This window comes from Monomorium pharaonis, chromosome 5 (assembly GCF_013373865.1).
Source record: "Monomorium pharaonis isolate MP-MQ-018 chromosome 5, ASM1337386v2, whole genome shotgun sequence".
NCBI classification, from domain to species: Eukaryota; Metazoa; Arthropoda; class Insecta; order Hymenoptera; family Formicidae; genus Monomorium; species Monomorium pharaonis.
The window spans coordinates 4,180,421-4,201,295 of NC_050471.1; the positions used below are offsets into that span (position 1 = coordinate 4,180,421).

General features: G+C 45.4%; 1 protein-coding gene across 2 annotated transcripts; it reads left to right on the plus strand.

Moving 5' to 3' along the window:
• Positions 1–361: 361 nt before the first annotated feature.
• LOC105832639 (G protein-coupled receptor kinase 1) lies at positions 362–20,855 on the plus strand. Of its 2 annotated transcripts, XM_036287104.1 has the most exons (15): positions 362–1,592; positions 14,719–14,795; positions 15,780–15,853; positions 15,991–16,092; positions 16,442–16,516; positions 16,597–16,658; positions 16,751–16,802; positions 16,906–17,097; positions 17,199–17,506; positions 17,579–17,753; positions 18,205–18,582; positions 18,678–18,732; positions 18,805–18,953; positions 19,157–19,249; positions 19,583–20,855. In XM_036287104.1, exons 1-15 carry the CDS (start codon positions 1,480–1,482, stop codon positions 19,739–19,741), a joined length of 2,064 nt encoding a protein of 687 aa, XP_036142997.1. In that variant the 5' UTR covers positions 362–1,479; the 3' UTR covers positions 19,742–20,855. The 2 variants fall into 2 exon arrangements, with proteins under 2 accessions (XP_036142997.1, XP_028050713.1); XM_028194912.2 differs by lacking the exons at positions 362–1,592; positions 15,780–15,853 and having other exon boundaries at positions 14,727–14,795.
• Positions 20,856–20,875: the final 20 nt, after the last annotated feature.

Below are 20,875 nucleotides of genomic sequence, written 5' to 3' on the forward strand. Positions count from 1 at the left end.
ACACGCATTTTGCTAATATTTATATTGTACCTTCAACGAATATCATTATTAATTGAAAAGAGACCATCAAACGTGAGCGTATACATGCTTTGTATAATTTATAAATCAAAAAATACATCATGTATACAAAAATTGTTCTCAATTAAATTATATGTATGAAAAAAAAAAATTGCAGAGTTACCATCTTACCGACGGTCATTCTTCGCGAGGACGCAAACCTCTCGAGCTCGGCCGATATAGCGAAGCGCATCACGGAAGGCAGCTGTATTACCGACGACGTTTCACGCGTCTGGCACGCGACAGAGGGCACTGCGCCAATTAGGACGCCGAGCGAGCAAGTAGTACGTAGTACGACTCGCGCCGCGAGAAGTAACGAGCAGTTACGAATTTGTGTTCGAGGTGGTTTGTTGTCGTCGTGATCTCTTCGTCGGTGCGCCCGTCGCACTCGTCCCGCTCGCAACGTGAATAATTCTGGCAGCCTGCGGGAGGCGAATGCGCGCGTGCGACCGCGGCAATTTGGTGGAGTTGGCCGAGACACTCGACAGTATAATCGTTGGACGAACGACGTCGATCGCGACGTCGAGGGGAATCGACGGCCGCATCGTGGCCGCTCCGCGTAAATGGGTGTTCACGCGCGATTGACGACAATGACGACAATGACGACAGGCCAGCTTCGTTTACGCGACGCGTAGTTCGGTACGTTACTAGAATACTGGCACTGTGACGCGAGAGGTGGTGGAGGATCAGCGAGAGGGGAGCAGGGGGTGGAGAACGAAGAGGAGAGCTCGACGCATCCCGAGAGCCAAGAAGGGAAAGACGTGGAGTGGAATCTCGACGGCGACGACGAGGACGACGACGACGAGGACGAGGACGAGGACGAGGACGAAAACGAGGTCGAGGGAAGAAGAGTGGAACGCGAAGAGAGGGAGAGTGAGAGAGAAAGAGAGCATTGTCCTCTGCGAGGAGAGTATCGTGTTGTCCTTGCCACGACACTAACCTCAGTCGGTGCTGCGCGCTCAGTCGCGTCACGATCGTCGCTCGTCGATCGACGTCCGTCCATCCGTCTCGGATCTGTCAATTAAGGGAGAGAGATAGAGAGAGAGAGGCGTTATCGCCCGTTCGATCGCACTCGGGATGCCATCCCCGCCGTCGGCGTCGCCGTCGTCCTCGTCGTCACCGTCGTCACCGTTGTCGTCGGCGTTACGCTAAAAATATGCGGCAGTGAGAAACGCGCGGACGGCGGAGCACCGCCCGTGGCAGAGCGAAGCGGCTGGCTGCTCTCTCGGCTGCGTGTGCCATCAGGTCCGCTGGTGGTGTGTTGTCGGACGGCGACGCGGCAGAGGGAGAGGGAGGAGGAGGAGGAACGGAAGGAGGAAGAGGAGGCAGGCCACAGGAGGAGACCTCGCTCGTCGGTGACGACCAAGGGGGTGATCATCGTACTCGCGCGACAACCCACCGACGAAAGGAGCACCGAGGAAAATGGCGGACCTCGAGGCGGTGCTGGCCGATGTCAGCTACCTGATGGCCATGGAGAAGAGCAAGTGCACGCCGGCCGCCCGTGCCAGCAAGAAGATCGTTCTGCCGGATCCTAGGTACGCACTCTTCCGCTACGCGATTTCCGGCGGCGTTGCGTGCGGTTCGATACGCTGGAGGAGAAGGAGGAGGGGGGGAGGAAGAGGCAGCGGCGATCCGTCCGTCCGTCCGTCCGTTCACACATCCGCTGGAGAATCTCTCTCTCTCTCTCTCTCTCTCTCTCTCTCTCTTCTCCATTTCCTGCCTCTCCCTTCTCTCCTTCCGCCTATTTTCTTCCCCGTTCTTCCTCCGCCGTCGCCAGAGCCACGACGTCTCCCTTCGCGCGAGAACCGCTCTCTCTCTTCTTCTCTTTCGCGCCAGGAATAAATAATGTTTACAAACAAAACCGCGGTTGACCATTCGTCGAGGTCCAATGCGCGTGCCTCGTTACCTTATAGCCGGTTCGTCACCGGCGTGGAGCGACGCCGAATTTTCTTAGTCTCCCCCCTCCCTCTCCCTCGCTTTTTCCCTTTTCCAATCTCCGTCCGATAAGATGGATTCACGCGATCTCAGCAGAGAGACAAAGTCGGATTCACGTGCTCGTCGGAGAGAATCGATCCCCAACATTCCGCGCTGCACCTCACAAAGGGAAGAAGGGGGGATTAAGTCCGTCCCTTCTATGACATTTTGATGTTAAAAGTCCCTTCCTCCAAGGGGGAGATAGAGAGAGAGAGAGAGAGAGAGAGAGAGAGAGAGAGAGAGAGAGAGAGAGAGAGAGAGAGAGAGAGAGAGAGAGAAGGAGTGACCAGTAATCCACTTTTGATTCCTCGCACGATGATATCGACACTCTGTACACACAAGCATGTAACCCACACGCGCGTTAAACTTTGGTTTACCTTCGATAGATTAATACCCGGGATAGAATAAATTTCGTTTCCTCTCTCTCTCTCTATCTCTCTCTATCTCTCTCTCTCCCCCCTCGCGAAAACCTCCCCGCCGACTCGGTACTTCGCATCGATTATAACTTGCCAATGTTTACACCGCTCGCGTTATTTTCGGTCCGCAAACCGCGGATGTTAACCGGAGCCTTTCGGCCTCATGAAAATAAGTCGGCGGAGCGGGACTCCGTTTTTGCTGGCGACACGCCAAACGAACGTTTCACGTGCACGAAAACGACGAATATGGGAAAAACGCGGTACGAAGGACATTCCACGGGTGACTGTCGTTCGAGAGTCACGTGTACTTTTCTCCCGTACATTTCTCTCTGCTTCCTTCTACAATTAGAAAATATCGCGTACGCAATACGCACGATATCGAAATCGCAGAGGTTCACAGGAATTTTATAAATCGCGAAACCGAAAGGAAAATGACGTAGGCGAGAGCCTGCGGGTGAATAGATTTTCTCAGAAACATTTCAATCACATGTGTTTTTCAATCTCTTAATTAATACTCAGTTAAAGCTATTTGGTAATTAAGTTTTAGAGAGCCGGGGCTGTACTTCAAAGACCGTTCGTGGCACGCGATTCGAACGTCCTTTTAAAATTCATTCGTTTGAAAGGAGAAAAAAAAATGTCCTCCCATCCCCTCTCGTAATCCCCCGCCCCTACGGTACGATTGTAGCTCTTCGAGGGGGGTTTTTTTTCCTCTTTTACGTAAAATCGAGCGAAGCCACAAATTCGTCCGTCACGCTTAGGATCCATTCATTTGCGTAATTAATTTTATGGCTGGGCAGTGTGCTTCACACGGTCGCGAAGTGCGCTAATAGAATCAGTGGATCGCGTGTCACCAAGTGTCCTTGCACACCGGACACATCCTATTAATACATCGTATATATGCATCCATATTCTTCATACAACGGCGGTTCGTATAATTCATTTTTATTACGCTCGGCCGTGCTGCGTTTATAAAAGGAACAAACGTCGGTCGGCGCTCGATTCACGCTCCGCGTTCGAAATTAACGCGGCGCGATCTGGTCCGTCAGTCATTTCCTCCGCGTAATAATCGGGGAAACGCGCGTCTCGGCGCGCCGAACTTGGTGAATGGACCGCGTTGAATATCGGATTACATCGCGCGCCGCCGCGGTCCGTCAATGGAGCCTTAAAGTCGATCATTTCTCTCGCTTGTTTCGACTCGCACGTTTCGAACGACGATGCACGACATCATCTCCCTCGTCGTCGCCGTATGGCTGCTGCTGCTGCTGCTTCGTCATACGAAGCAGCGCAGCAGTTCCGCTGGGGGTATCGATTATTCGACGCGGTATCTCTCTCTCGCGAAAGTTCGCTAAACTGTATTCAGCCAGCAGCGGAAAGTTCTCGTGACGCGCGGCCGAGCGGATTCTCTCGAACGCGAGGCGCGACAGCGAATTAATCGCGTAATTAATCTCGTGTAGACTGACGTATATGTGTGTTGTACTTCGGCGCGCGACATTTCTGCAATCCGCGTACGTCTCTCGCGAATGTGATAGTTCGAGTTCGGATTTATCCCGTTATACGCGAGACTCCGACGTGGTTCGACTTTGATCGCCGATATAAACGCCGAGATAACTTCCGCACGCGGCGGCAGGATAATGGGAAATTCTCTCCCGGCGCGTTAACGAGTTTACGTCGCCGCGCGCAATATCTCGCGCGGATCCAAGAAAAAAATCTCAGAATAAAACCCGAGCGAGAAAGAGAAACTTTTTATTTGTTTATCAAGCTCGCGGCTCCGAGGTAATTAAGAATTGCGCGGTTTGTCACGTCGCTTAATGCCATCTCGTTGTATATAATAATACATGTAATAAATAAAGAATTCGACGACGATGACGATAGGGCATGCAATATCGATCCCATTTCTACGCTCGACTAATCGTCTTGGTCACCGTACCCCGGTGGCCATCAAATTCGGATTAGCCGACGAAATCCATTACCGTTTCCATAGCACCCGCGCGGCCTCGCGTCCAGCCTTTGCATGCAGCTCCGTCGACGTAACGTTGTCGTCGTCGTCGTAATAGTCTGCAAGCCGTAACGTATTCGCACTTTACGCAACGCACTCGCGCGCGAGCGAGATTTCTCGCGAAGGAGAAATAATATACGCCTTCGACTATTACCGACCGGATCGGACATCCCCGATGCACACCCACCGGATCTTTCCCCCGCCCCCCACTCCAGTAGGTACATTTTAAAAAATGTCAGAGTGCGCGAGAGTTGTTTTTAGCTTATTATTTTTGCAGCGCCTTTGTGAGACTTCGCGAGCGACGACGAGGTTTGTATCATTCTTCGTCGTCGTCGTCGTCGTCGTCGTCGTCGTCGGCGCGCGCGCGCGCCATTGATGACAGAAGGGCGGACTCGGACGGAGCGCGGGGGCGACGTTCGTTCTCGCGCGTATTATGACGGACGACACATCTCTCCCGCTTTCGACGTGACGATCGTCGGCCACGATAAGATTTCGATCCCGCAACTTGTCAACCGTGTCAATCGCCAACGGTTATCGGAAAAGAGATGGAGGAGGAGGAGGAGGAGGAGAGAAACGTGCGGCGGCACGCGCGCGCGCGCGCGAGCGCACGAGCGGCGCCGGCGTGAGAGTTTGAGCGACCGAATGGGGACACCCGGCCGACCGATGGTGGTCTTTTTTTCTCAAATAAACTATAACCAGGTCATATGCTTAGCTTACGTAGCGTAGTAATCGCTGAGAGAAGCTTAGTCGACTAATATTAGACTAAAATTAACCCCCGACTAAAAGCGTTGACACTGGTCGAGTATACTCGACTTGTCACACCCGACGATCCAGTCGACCGTGCGTCGACTGTAAATCCGGTATAAGTCAACGCTGTCATCGACGACGTCGTCGTCATCGTCGCAGGCCTCTCGCTCTCTCTCTCTCTCTCTCTCTCTCTCCCTCTTTCCCGTTCAGTGCCGGCTAATTAAAAGGGAGAAAAAAATCTGTCCCGCACGTACGTGCGGAGGAGGGGGCGATCAACGGCGAGCGATTATTCATGACAGCATTAATGCGCAAGCGGGTATCGCGTAGCCAGAGCCCGGTTTCACCCTCGCCATCGTCGCTTCAGCGGGGCGCGCTCGAGTTAAAGATGCGTGAACGCGCATCTGCGAAGATGCGCTCTCCGGGATAGACCGTGGTTGCCCTTCGAACGCGATTTCGCGCTCTCTTGCGAACCACTTGCGGAGGGATCGCGTAAAATAAGATATCCTCCGAAAGGGGAGAGAAAAAATCCCCCGTTCTTTCTCTTTGCCTCCCCTCCTTTTACCTCCCGCCCGTAGAGCCCAAGGAAGAAAGATCGAGGGAAATCGGCGAATCGCTCGCCGTGGGGAAGAGGAGAGCTAGGATACGCGATATTCCAGCACGCGTGTGAACGCGCACAGGATTACGGAAACAAAGAACCTTAACGCCAGAGTTAACTTCGTAAAAGAAGAATGTAGGTTTATTTATTTATTGATTTATTTATTATTTATAGTTTTTTATATTTATATATTTATACAGTTTTATTATGTACATGTATATATATTCTAAGAAATTTTCTATATACATATATAATATAATAATATAAATATATTTATATATACATTATCATGTATAACGTCGCGTCGATTTTCCTCGAGTGGCGACGCGGATATTCGCGTCAGTCGGAGAATCGCGAGGGAATCGCCGGTCTTTCGCGTTTTTTTTTTTTTTTTTACGAGCTCGTTCTCGGCGCTTTTACGTTCGCCATTTCGTGGAGATACTTAATGATGCTTCGGGGGACACCGAGGGGCACTTTGCTTCTTCATGCGCGCGTGTCGTAGGTACATCATAATCCTTGAACTACCGAGCGCTACGGAATATGACGCGGCACCGTCGTCGTGATACGGCACGTACCACTGGTACGTGCGCCGGTCTAGCGCAGCGAATGCTATAGGAACAACTCAATTTTCGACTTTGATTAACCGCCGCCGTCTCTGCCTCTCTCACCTTCTCTTCCTCCACCCCCTCGCCCTCTCCCTTCCCGCCTCCCCCGCATGAGAGAAATCGTACGTTCGCCGATACAGCTTGGTATTCGGTAACCCGCCAGGCACAAGCGTGAGGAGAATTCGCGGTAAATTTCCTGGCGTGTGCTTGCAGAAAAAATATACGCTGAGATACCGATTGCGTATACAGCGCAAATGTAAACTCCGCTCTTCTCCGTATTTCTTTATCTATCTTTCCCTCCCCCTCTGTTCTTTCTCTTGCGATTTTCGCGAGCAATCGAGCGAGTTTTTCGCCGCAACGAGGAATTATTATTATTGCTCGAAAGACGATCGAAAAAACGACAATGTCGCGAAGTATGAGAAGGTATACGGGTCCGAAACGAAGTGCCTTGTTTCGGTCCACAAATAGTCGAATCATCGCTAGTGTTGACTCTCAGCAAAGTTTACCCTCTGTTCTCTTTCTCTTTCTACCGTTGCGCACCATTCTTGTCCGTTTTCTCCTTCTTTCACGTCGTCGACGTCCCGGCGCCTCTCCTATGCCTCTCTTTCTCTCTCTCTCTGAAATTCTTCTAATTTGCAAAACGGCTTCTCATAAATCCCCGGATTATTACGGCGAGACGTAAGCGTATTAGCCCGCGAGGAATTATCAATATATATCTCTATCACTATATTAAATCTCGTTCTCTCTCTCGTAACAGATTTCTCCCTTATGCCTCTTGTTCCAGTTTAATTATATATATATATATAATTATTATACATATATATATATATATATATATATATATATATATGAGATTATGCTTCTTGTTCCAGTTTAATTTTATATATATAATTAAACTGGAACAAGAGGCATAAGGGAAAAATATACATATATATTCTGTAAATAGAGTTTTATTCGTTAGAGTACGGTTCTCTCTTGTTGAAAGGATTCAAGCGCGACGGTATTGGCGTTATCCATCAGTGTCGTCGGACGGGATCGGTTAATCGTTGATTGGCTCAGGTGGGATCGATAAAATATACTGGGCCACTCGCTCTTCTCTCTATTCAGAACGAATAACTGCTCTCTCTCCCTCTCTCTTTCTTTCTCCCGTTTTCACGCGCGATAGGGAATAACTCCGGGCTGCAAACACGAGGAAAAAGAAGTTCTCCCGGAAGGACACACACACACACACACACACACACACACACACACACACACACACACACACACACACACACACACACACACACACATATACATATCGAGGAAGCCGCGGTCCCGGATGTAATTAAAGGTAGCAATCAACGAACCGGGCAAACGCCGTCGTCTCCCGGCAACCTCGTGTCGTTATAAAAACGTCTGGTTCAGAGTTGTAAAAACGGCTTTTAAGAGGGAGGTAAATAAAGCGAGAGTCGCGACCGCTTATTGTGAGCTTTCGTAGTGAATTTATCTCTCTCTCTCTCTCTCTCTCCCTCTCTCTCTCTCTCTTGCTATAAATTAAGTAATTATGTCCGAATGACATACATGCTTTAACCAAGCAGTGGATGACTTCTCTTGGAAGCCCGAAGGAGTCTTTTCGCGACTTCTTTTTGCGACTACTCTGATGATACTTTCAAACTCTCTTACGCTTCTCGTTTTCCGTCGCCAGTGATAACTTTTAGACGCGCTCTCGAATAACGTATAACTTTGCGAATAAAAACATTTTCAGTACGAAAGTCTGTGACGCGGTAAGCATCTTATCCGTATCGTTAGCGCAAAACAGAACGGAAGATGGAGCTCATTAAAGGAAATGATAAGCGGCGAAGTATTTGAAAAGTGAGGAGGTAAATATCACGTAATAATAACAATATCGCGTATAAATAGGAAATGTATATGCATTCTCTCTTTTTCTCTCGTGAAAGGCCATTTTTGACAGCCATACAATTGAAATACGTGGCCGTATCTTTTCAACGCGATGTCGCTTTTGCATTTACGCACACATAAATGTCGCCGTAAATAACGAGACGCCCCGTCCGGCGCTACGTGCATACATTAATTACCATCTTTTATCGGCGCCACAGCGCGCGTTTCAGCCGCCTGAATGGCAGCCGCGAAACTACCTTATTCACGTCTCGGGGGGGAAAAAGGGAGATTGCAATCAAACCGAGGAGGAAGGTGAGGAACGGGGTGTGACACGGGAGATTGAAAGCTCCGGAAGAAAGACTCCGTAAGAGAGAGCCGCCGGGGGATGAAGTGAATCCGCTTTTCCGTCGCGAGGCCTAAGAGGACCTTACACTCGTGCTCGTTCGTTAAACCGAAACCGCTTTTATGGACAAAGTGTAATTTTCCCCGTCGTCAAATTCCTCGTGAAATACGACAGCAGCGGGGCTGCCGACGGAAGCGGATAGTAGCGGTTAGTTAGCTGATAGAAATACGCTTTTCTCTCTCTCTCTCTCTCTCTCTCTCTCTCTCTCTCTCTCTCTCTCTCTCTCTCTCTCTCTCTCTTGCGCGTTTGTTCGTTCGCTTGTTTACGCGATTTTAACCGCGTTAACAATTTTAGCCCGAGAGCTTTGGGAATGATTAATATACCGTGCGACGCGCGCTTCCGCGCTGCAGCCGGATCGCGTTATGCAACGAGCGAGAGGATAAATGACGTTTTGTCGAATCAAGCTGGCACCGGAGGGCATCCTGTCTGTCTTCGCGTCGCATCCGAGAGAGTGATTTCCATTCTCGATATAAATGGATCTTTCATTTCGGGCAACGCGTTGCACGCGTTTAGAATAATATAATGTAGTTGAGCGTTTAAAAGGTCTTGTCAGCCTTCTGCGCGCGTATAAAGGTCAAATGTCGCCTCCTTAATTTTACGTTGCATAACGCGAGTCAATTGACGAGTCACTTGCGGGCTAGTATATTTTTTTTTTCCTTTTTTTTTTTTGTTTCGAGCGCTCGCAACACGTTTCTCGTACGACGTATTATTTTGGCAATGGCAAATAAATAAACGGCGACCGGTCGAATCGTCGGGAAAAAATCTCTCGAGCTTTTTATCGCGGCGAAGCAAGGACTATTACCACAAGAAAAAAGACCAGTTAAATTAATTATAATATTGAATAATTTATATAATAACACAAAATTATAATACTAAAGTTATGAAACTGGTACATCTCGCCTTCTTTTCATTAAAAATAAAATCGAGGAAGGGAAGAAAATCGAAATGCTTCGAAACGTCTCTCTCGTAATTGACGTTGTATGGCAATTAATTTTATCCACGTGACTGCGGAGAAAAATACGGATTGCCTTGATTGATACGCGCGCGTGCGCGTTTGCAAAGAGCGACGACGCAAAGAGCGAAACGTTTGCGCGCTCTCGGATGTGTATTTTATGGAAATAAGTAAACGGGTACGTTTGCTCCAGCTTGGCTTTACTAGCTATTGCAGCCGAGCGAGCGGGCAATCCCGTTTCAATAAACTTCTTCTGCCTCCAGCGACGCTTATTGCGACGCACGCCGCCGACCCGACGCGACGCGAGGGGAGGTTTCGGTTTGATTTTCGAGGGGCGCGCGCGCGCGTTTACGTGCGAACAGAAATATACGCGCCAGCGGTTTACGCGGTTTCGGCGCCGCGATTTCAACACACAGGCCAAAAGCTGACGTTATGACCCGCGCGCCGTTCTCATAATCGAATTGCGTGCGGCCGTAATCGAGCGGTCCGTAATCCTGTTGTTACGAAAATCCTTCAATTTTCGATAACGCCATTATCGGGGCGTCGACAGTACCGATCAGGATAATGAGATCTGTCTTTGTAATCGCCCGATTGCCGGGAAACGCCCGGCTGAAACGTTGATATTATAAAGCGGCCCTGACAGATGAATTCCGCGAGCGGGTTTGACATTTACAACGTATACTAATAATTGCGATCCTTCCCCGGCGGAAGAACGCTCACGTGAAGCTCGAGTTTCGAGATACTGTCTCGGATTCCAATTTTTCGCGAGAGAGATCGCGGTACATTCTATCCTGCACTTTTCCGCTGAATAGTCCCGATATATAAATTTTAATAGACTCCTGGCTGATTTCTCCGAAACGCGACCATCAAAGCTTTCAGGTTTCAGATTCCATGTGAAACCTTATACTAAACATCTTGCCCGACGCGAGCAATTTTGAGTTGAGATTCGAACGACTACAGATATTAAAATGGAAAAAAAACAAACAAACTGGTCGCGATCCGAAAAACCGAACAATCGGTCTTCAAATTGAAATATTTTTTGATATTTTTAAGAATGGCATTTAATTACAGCGACAGGAAAGTCGCTCTGTCGCATCCTTTTATGTACATAAATTTTTTTCTCGCGCTTCAACGAATTCGAATCAATTAGCCGATTCCACGTTCGGGCGGATTTACATAATTGCCTCTTCTTTTCGTAATCGTGTAACATTGTGCTTGATCTGGAATTCAACGAGTGTGAGGGTTGCCCATCCCCCCTCCCCCGTGTGTGCCTGGACTGCATGGATGTACGCGATGTCTGGCGACGCTCCAACCAATCGCTGGAAACACGGATTTATTTTGATCGGTTGCAAAGCTCATTCACCCCCGCTCGATACTCGGTGCTCCACCTACCTCGGACTAATCTCCTCCTCCCCGCGGCTACCAGAAATTGACCCGAATCAAACTTTACACCCAACCGCGCCTTTATCCCTGCGAGCTCTTCATCACTTAATTGTCGTGTTTACACCGCTCCAGCTTTGTATAAGCCTGCCATTATCGAGACACTTTTAAAATGCCAAGGACCCAGGTGTTTATTCGCATTCCTCTCTTACTTTTTGTAGCTTCAATTAATTGCACAGGAAGTGAAACTTTATCGATGCACTTGTGGCACCTTTATTCCTTCGCGCGTGCAATCGGATAGAACGTTCCCTTATATAAATACAATGCACGCAGATGGAGACAAACGCGTGCGTTTTAAAGTCTTTTTTTGAAGCCTCTTGTCTTTGGGCGTTCGGCGCCTCCAATTTTTCCCTTTGTCAGATTCGTCGTACTCCCAGCAGTGAGCGCGACGCGCAATTGGCAGCTACGGTATTAAGGCCCGCCAGATTTATGGCAGCGTCTCACGAAGGAGAAAAACTATTGCCCTTCGATGAAAGTTCATTGGCCAATGTACGCCTCGCTGTTTCCGCCGCGTGCAAACAGAAAAAAAAACTCCAGAGAAATTAAAACTTGAAACGCTCGCGTGATTCGCTCCCCAATCGATCGTTACGATAGCTCGCAGGCGATTACACATCTTGTCGTTAAACGGCCAAAAGTTCCTCGAGGAGCTGTTTCGCCTATTTCCGTAATAACGCGCGCGATTAAATCGCAACATTAATTTAGCGGCAAATTATCGCCGGACTATGGAGATTAAAGAACCGGCAAATGATAATATAAAATATGATAAAGCGTCAGCGTAAAATAAAAGTCGACGTGGCGAGAAGCGCGTTTGAGAATAAATTTTAATATTTGTTTTATAAGTAGCCGCTTTGCATAATAACTCTTCGAGACTTTCGAAACATTTCGTCTTTTTTTTCTCTTATAGTTGCGCGATCGCGAAATTAAAAGTCCGCGCCGCCGCCGCCGCCGGCTGATCGGCTGGACGACTCCGATTGTATAATACAGCGCGAGAAATCAGCGCCCTTGGTATCTCTCTCACGGTAACCAGATCCTCGAGGTACTATTGCGTAAATAAAAAATTTACGTCGCGGCGAACTCAATTATCTGTTTGCCAAGTTGAAAAGACTCGGGAGCAAGCCGAGGGGACAAGCGAAAAATCGATACCCTCGGATCGATCAACAGTGATACAAATACCATTGATAAAACTGACATAAAGATTACAAACCCTTGTTGTGGAGTATTTTGATTATTCCCGATGACAAAGTAATTTCAGTGGCGAACTTTTGTCAATCATCGAGTTGAAGGGAAAATGAATGAACATTCTTTAATAAATACAGATACATATTTACTTACGAGAGAGTTAAGTTCCAAGACTTCGGTCATGAATCAAGTTGTTTATATAAGTCAAATAACATTTATATTTTATATAAGTATTATTTATACAAAATAATTATTTCATTACTAAAAACGAGATCATATATAGGTATACATTTCTATTTAGGAAATTACAAAACGTTTTTTTTAAGATTATAATTTTTAACACATATTATACTTACTATAATATTATGAAGTTAATATTCAGCTTAAACACAGATTGACGTCAAAAGATTAAAAAATAACACTATTTTTTAAAGCTTTAGTTCTCTTAATGTAATATTAAAAATTTGAAAATTAATATTTAATTTGGACTACTAGTGAAATGTGGTTGTAATCTACGTTCATTTATCCCTTCCCTTATTACTTGATTACCTAAAATTTAACACATCTATGTCTTTGTACATACAATTTTCATCCACTCTAACACAGCCTTTTATTTTCATGTTTATTTATTTATCCTTGTTTATCCTTTTTTATTTATTATCAACATTTTAATAAAACTATAACAATTCAATTTCTTAATTAAGATTATAAAATGTTTGTTAGCATCGGTAATATTTATTAAATTGATTTCTAATTTTGATACAACTGCATTTCAAAATGAAATAGCAATCGATGGCTCAAACGCGTAGAGACGAAATATACAATTTCAAAAAATTAAAAGATTCCGCGCGATAAGGGAAAATATCAATAATTACTCTTGACGTAATAGAAAACATCTAACATATTATATGTTAAAGATAAAAGTGAAATATTTCATTCTCTCATATTTTTTTCTAAGAATTAACTTGTGATATCGTAGCTACTGCTTTACATCCCCGTGTATATATTTCCTAGTATAGATCGCGTGCGAAAATAAATCGCCGCAAGAAATAAATCGCCGTGGAGAAACGCGCGCTCCCCGAGAAATGCGCTCTTGATGCACACGCCCTTTAACGTTATCTCTTCAAGAGTCATCGATTACGTTCTTGTTATCGCAGGAGGCGCGTCGCTCGCTTTCCAGCGAGTGCCTCTTCTCAATCGCCCGGTCATTCTCGACAGCCAGTTTGACTGAAATAGCCGGCTACCGCCGATTGCGAGCGAGCGAGTTGCGTCGCGGATGCATCCATCGCGGGGAGCAAATGACCGCGCGTATATAATGATACTCTGGCAGCTTAGGATGCCCGATTTCACTCGATACGCCACCGCGACTGGACGTTCATCTGACGTTTCTTCTTCTTCTTTTTTTCTCTTGCCTTTTTCTTTTTATCGCGCATTTGCGAAGACACTCGCGCTATGGCGTCGTACGGTGGCGGCCGGATTGAAAGTCCCGGAGCGGTTAAAGCAACGTTTCGAATCCCCGTCGGTCGAACGATTGACGAGGATAATCGAGCCCGTCGCTTTTCGCATACGATATTTCGCTCGACCGGTTTCTGAAAGATGTGTTGCTCGAAGGATAGGAGGAGGCTTTACGGTCCGTATCGAAAAATCACCGTGGCATATAAATCTCGCGCGTCGCCGGTATCTCCTAAACTAATGTAATATTTATGGCGGTTAATTGGTCGATTTCAGCTGGGCCCGGGCGAAAAGTATCCGGGGTAATGAGAGGTTTTAATTATTTATCGACTCCGTGGCGCCACGCGGGAACGAACCCTCTCGTGTTCTAAGCACGCCCACGCGCTTTCGCATGGCGTACACGACACGACGACGGATCATTTGGATAATTGGAGAGAAGAGAGGCGCCCGCTGTATGTATTTTGTCAAATTGGCCATTATCTTTCCGATATCGAGCCCGAGAGGCGCAGCGCTTTGTCATTTGAGCGCGAGTCCGCGCGCTTCCTCCTCGCCTTCTCGCCTGTCGACGCGTCGCCGGGTCGAGCTGTATATCGATGACACGACGAGCTATAACGGCTGTAATTCCGCCGTTTTACATATTGATCAATCTCGTTGTAATATAGGCGCGGCAACGGCGGCGGCGGTGACGGGAATCGGGATTTCGAGTCGCTGAGCGTACTAATATATTCCCTGCGAAACGCGCCGAGCAGATTTTCGATAGATTTACGTCGACAGCGGTGCTTGATGGAATAACTGATCGGGTTTGCCGCGCGCGCCTTCTGGCCCGGAATCTCTCCGGAAATTTCAGGGATCTCCGGGTCCCCCGGGGTTTTCGAACGAAGAGAAATATCTTTACGCAACTACCATCACGTATTTGCTTGCGTTTTCCCTTTGGCGCCTCTACCGTTTCTCCTCCTCCTCTTTTTTTTTAGAAGCACAATAAACCATTGCTGATGAGAAAAATCAATCCTTTCTGTTTCAGCGTTCGAAGCGTCATGCACAGATACCTGGAGAAGAATAACGAACTAACCTTCGACAAAATATTTAATCAAATGTTAGGTGAGTAAGCTCCGATAGTCCGCCCTTCGCTCGCCAACTCTCTCGATCCTCCCCTCTTTGACGAGATCAAAGGAAAAGGGAGGCTTAGATTTTAGTTCGTAAATTCGCCCAAACTCGCCCTCCAATTTAATTGCGCAGCGAGGAAAATCTTCTCTCAATGTGCGTTTTATCTCTCTGTTCAATAGTATACGTCCAATTATATATAGACTTCAGATATCGGCATATTGTGTCTCACTCACTCTCTTTCTCCCTTCCTCCCTCTCTCCCTTTCCCCTCTCTTCCTATTTCTCTCTTTCTCTTTCTCTCTTTCTACCCAATTGACGCAAAATGCGTGCGTATATTATTCATATAGATAAACATAACTGCATCTACTGTCCCGATTAATTCTCGTAACTCTTGTTTCGCACATATTGAATCGCAATTAAATTCATTGCAATTGAATTCTACAGATTTTTAACGTAATACGGCAACAGAAACGTAAATATTCGTCCATCATAAAAAAATATGTATACAATAAAGTTTTACCGAGTGTCATTCCCTGAAATAATCGACAGTCTCGTTTACGAGTCGCCAATTAAACGTTTTATTGTTGATAAGGCATTATTTTGACGTTGTAATATTTTGTTCAAGCACCAATTAAATTGTTATCTCTCAAATTAATCAATACGGTCGGATGTTATACGTTTGATTCCCCGAGTCGTAGAACGAAACGTGTGCGATTTGATTCGCCGGCCTGAGATGACCTGGAAAAATCTAGTTTTTTTGGCAAGACCGCGCCAATTTACATGAACGATTCGTCTCTCTCTATCTCTCTCTCTATCTTTCTCTCTCTCTCTCTCTCTCTCTCTCTCTTTGTGTCGCTTATTATTGTCATTCTTTTTTTTCCCGCGAGAGTAGAGAAACGGCGTTGTAAATGTAACGAGAGCTGCGACAATTTTTACTGAAAGTTCGCCGATATCAAGCAAACTCCACATGTACTTCCAGGTTACCTTTTATTCAAAGACTTCTGCGAGACTGTAGCGGAGGAACCGATTCCGCAACTTAGGTTTTACGAAGAGGTTCGTGTTTTTTAGCCCGCACACACTATGTATATATATATATATATATCTACTAGTTAAGTTCGAGTAGCGTCGCATATATACCGCGCACCGTTGACCCGACTGCATAGAGGAATTTCGTATTTTGTGCATTGTAGATCAAGGCGTACGAGAAGCTCGAGTGTCCGGAAGAAAGGAGAAAACTTGCCCGAGAGATCTATGACAATTACATTATGAAAGAGTTATTAGCGCATTCTCACGTGAGTACCGCCATGGCATTACGCCTCCCTTTAATAATAATAATAATAATTGCAGAAGAATTTTCTTTGCCCTTTTCACCCCCCCGTCTCATAGCTAGAGGATCTCGCTCGACTCATAGAGATCTCGCGATGCATAGAGAGAGAGCGCGAGCTTAGCTCAGCGAGTCTTTCTCTCTCTCTCCTTCTCCTCCATCTCTCCCTCTCTCTCTCTCTCTCTCTCTCTCTCTCTCTCTCTCTCTCTCTCTCTCTCTCTCTCTCTCTCTCTCTCTCTCTCTCTCTCTCTCTCTCTCTCTCTCTCTCTCTCTACTTATGATTTTTTAATACACGATGACGCTTCTGTCTTTCGCAGGAATACTCGCAAGAGGCGGTATCTCACGTGCACAAGTATCTCATGAAAAATGAAGTCCCAGTTAATTTGTTCGAGGTAGGTCATTGTCTCGTGACCTTATCTACGCGATTGAAATTGTTTGTCACTCACGAGAGTTCTTTTACCTCTTTTTATAGCCGTACATCGAGGAAATATTTAATCATCTACGAGGGGAACCGTTTCAGAAATTTCTGGAAAGGTACAAATACCATGCTGACACTTGTGCGCAAATAGCTGAATCCGTGTGATGTAATTTTATGATTTTACAAAAATTATATTATGTGTTTTTAGCGATAAGTACACCCGTTTTTGCCAATGGAAAAACTTACAGTTGAATATTCAGGTACAGACAGAATTAATACTTTTTTCTATCCCGTTTTTCTCTCCCTTTTTCGGGCGAAATTTTCGAGATTAAATTATCGCGCGTTTTATAACGGAAATTGCAGCTGACGATGAACGACTTTAGCGTGCATCGAATAATAGGCAGAGGCGGGTTTGGCGAGGTGTATGGTTGCCGGAAAGCGGACACTGGCAAGATGTATGCCATGAAATGTCTGGATAAAAAGCGCATTAAGATGAAGCAGGGTGAAACGTTAGCTCTCAACGAGAGGATAATGCTATCGCTAGTCAGCACCGGGGTAAGGGATTTTTTCCTTTTTTGTCACGTATCGGGTATTCGGGTTTAAACTAACGGTGACGATGATACATGACATGATGTGATAAAGCGTTGTCACCGCAGGTGGACTGCCCGTTCATAGTGTGCATGACGTATGCATTTCACACCGCCGACAAGCTGTGCTTCATATTGGATCTGATGAATGGTGGCGATCTGCATTACCACCTAAACCAACACGGAGTCTTTAACGAACCGGAAGTCAAGTTCTATGCCGCGGAAATGATCCTCGGGTTGGAGCATATGCACCGCCGGTACATCGTCTACCGTGATCTGAAGCCCGCGAATATATTGCTGGACGAGCACGGTCACGTCAGGATATCGGATCTGGGATTGGCATGCGATTTTTCAAAGAAGAAGCCGCACGCGAGCGTGTATGTATACGTAATCGAAGTTCCAACTTTTCAACATTGAATGCTTTGAACTCTATCTTTATTCTGTAACAGTGGTACACACGGATACATGGCGCCAGAGGTACTCTCGAAGAACACCACATATGATTCAAGCGCGGATTGGTTTTCCTTCGGTTGCGTGCTGTACAAGCTTTTGATGGGACATAGTCCATTCAGGCAACGTAACACCAAGGACAAACACGAGATAGACCGTATGACGTTGACGATGGTGTGTTGTATTAAGAGACTCTCGATCGAACGTTCGTATTGGATTGTGACAAAAGCGAAAATTTACATAAATCTTTTCATATTGAAATAAATTAAATCTTTTTATACATTCTACCACTTGTGCTTGAAAAAATGGATTTGCAAAATATACTTTGTCAGATTTTTTCTAGTAAATTAACAGATAGCTGGAAATCTTTATCGAGTTCTGTAGAATTTTTTTTTCTTCGGAAAAGGCGAAACGTATAAATTGCAGTTTGATTATCCTTTATTAATGACAAGACAATTGAAAGCTAATTTATCTTGAAGTGTAATTTGGTGTGAAAAGGATACATGGCTTTTCGCTTTTAAAATCACTATCCGACGTGAACATAGTGAACGATCGAGAAACTTGAAGCAATAAAAGGTATCTTGAGAAACTTATACATAAAAACTTTGATTTTTTTAAATTGCAGAACGTCGGTATACCAGAGACGTTCTCGCGGGAGTTGCAGTCGCTGTTGGAAGGTTTGCTACAACGGGACATTAACAACAGACTCGGCTGTCGCGGCAACGGCGCCGATGAGTTAAAGGCACACCCGTTTTTCAAAGGTATCGATTGGCAGCAGGTGTACTTGCTAAAGTACACGCCGCCGTTAATACCGCCGCGCGGCGAGGTCAACGCCGCGGACGCCTTCGACATCGGCTCCTTCGACGAGGAGGACACGAAAGGAATCAAGCTGACGGAAGCGGATCAAGAGTTGTACAAAGACTTTTCTCTAGTCATCTCCGAAAGATGGCAGGCTGAAGTGGCCGAGACTGTGTTCGAGACAATCAATAACGAAGCAGACAAGGTAAGAAATAAATATTTTATCTGATTGCCTATAATAACTTGATGATTATCGAGTCTTTACTTACGTAAAGATTTCATTTTGTTTTGTTTTTGTAGTTGGAAAATAAAAAGAAAGCAAAACAAAAGCAGCGATTTGATACAGATGAGAAAGGTAAGTAACATATGTGAATACTCTAAGAACCTGAATGGAATTGTAATTAGCATTAATCAATTGTATTTGCAGGTTCGGATTGTATACTACACGGTTATATAAAGAAATTAGGAGGTCCATTCGCAAGTGCATGGCAAACGCGCTACGCGAAATTGTATCCGAATCGGTTAGAATTACATCCAGAATCGGCGACTAAGCCTGAGCTCGTGTTTCTCGATCAAGTAAGTGTTCATTTATCGTATTGATAGAATATATAAAAGTTAAAAAAATTAAATTGTGATATTTTCAAAAAAGTAATATTTCAATATTATATTAAATATTTTCAAAAAGTATTGTACTACCTTTACTTGATATATAATGTGATGCATTTCACATTTTACCTCATTGGAGAAAAAGAATAAATTACATTATGCGACATCTTCAGGTTGAAGAAGTAGGGGCAGATCTGCAGCTTGTAAAAGGAGAACAGTCCATCGTGATGCGTACGAAGGACGCGAAGATTGTACTTACAATTGCCGTAAGTAAATTTTCATTCTACTCAACAAAAGATTTCTCACGAGCTCTTTCTTGATACTTTGTGATAAAATGCAGCAATTAGATCTCGGACAAATGACTTTAACAGCATTATCAAATTGTTCAAATAGTTCAAAGTTGAAATATTTGAGTTTCAATGTTGAGTGATTCGTACAGTTTGAATGGAGTTAATGAAAGACATTAATCAAGCCTTAGCTTAGAACTGAGATCTGAGAAACTTGAGATTCTTAAACAGAAAGTTTAAATCGTTCTAACTATCCAATCATTAAAAAGTTAAAATTTTCAAACTAATATAATAATGATTGATTTGTCATAGGACGAGATAAGCTTAAAAGAATGGGCGCTCTCGTTAAGATCGGCACACAAATGCTCAATGGAGATGCTCGGAAATATGGCGAGAAAAGCAGGCAAAATTTACGGGACTGAGCGGGACGCAGTGATCCCAGCGACGCAGCGATCCACGAACGGCAACTAGCCCAGTGTCGTCATGTGCGATGTCGCACCGTCATACTCCAGTCCCACTGCCCCGCAGCAGCGACAGCAGCAACAACTTTTTTTATACTAACGAATGATGGGGAGAGCAGCGATGAACAAGGAAAGGAAGGACTCGAGAACTGAGCAATTGAGCGTTTCTCGGAATGCAGGCAGTGCCTCTTCCTTCCGAAAGCTCGTGCTGGACTTTAACGCTAGCAGCGTTAAAGAAAAAATGGTTAAATCCCTCTTTCGGTACACCTCGATCAAACGGAACGTCCCAAAGAAAATTTCGTTATACGGCGGATAGCGCTGCGCTGTGTATTATAGAGACTCTAGCCAAGTAGTGTCGTACCGTGTGCGTACGTTCTCCCAGGGCCATGAGGATGATATACACATACACATACATTTACATACATTATATAAACACGAAAAAAATACATACACGTAAGTAATCGCGGTTCCTTCTGGTCACTGGCGCGGGCGCGTAGGCATCTCGTTATATTTGTACATTAGTTGTATGTGCAACATGTGACGTAGCGACTAGCGACCGACCGAGCGACGAACAAAAGTTGGCAGATACCACACAGGAAACACGAAACACATCCGGTAGTGTATTATTATGACCTAGTACTCTCTACGCGATCCCGTACTCTTGTTACTTTTTACGCGTTTCGTCGTACCGCTCGTTTACTTAATTTATTTACTAATGCAGAGAGAGAAAGAGACCAGTTTTATATTATCCTTACGATGAAACAAAAGTGACCCATTATTTATTGTGTTGTTAAGTGCGAGAGAATGAGAAAAAAAAGAAAGCTCATTTGTATATTAACTAAAGCGAATACCGAATGCATGCAACATATGTACGCTCGAGTGGATATACGCGAGTCCGCTCTGGCAATAAAATATGCGATGAACGTAGATGAGAAGAGCTTTTTTTCGTCCTGCATCATATGTCAGTAGAACGCTAAAATCCAGTAAGTATTTGTGATCTCCATTACATTATGTTTTGAATATAAAATCGTAATCTTTCCGTAATCATTGAATGATGTGTGAAATTAACAAATGTTCGATTTAACAGTTGTACGAGAAAAAAAATTACATATCAATGTCACGAATGAATTAAACCACATGGTCC

What these genes read in the sequence shown, in the direction of transcription:
- LOC105832639 (XM_036287104.1), top strand. Translation starts at nt 1,480, where the DNA reads ATGGCGGACCTCGAGGCGGTGCTGGCCGATGTCAGCTACCTGATGGCC. An exon ending in TATCGCTAGTCAGCACCGGG is followed by an intron (nt 17,098 to 17,198) that starts GTAAGGGATTTT and finishes TTGTCACCGCAG; the next exon opens with GTGGACTGCCCGTTCATAGT. An exon ending in TCAATAACGAAGCAGACAAG is followed by an intron (nt 18,583 to 18,677) that starts GTAAGAAATAAA and finishes TTGTTTTTGTAG; the next exon opens with TTGGAAAATAAAAAGAAAGC.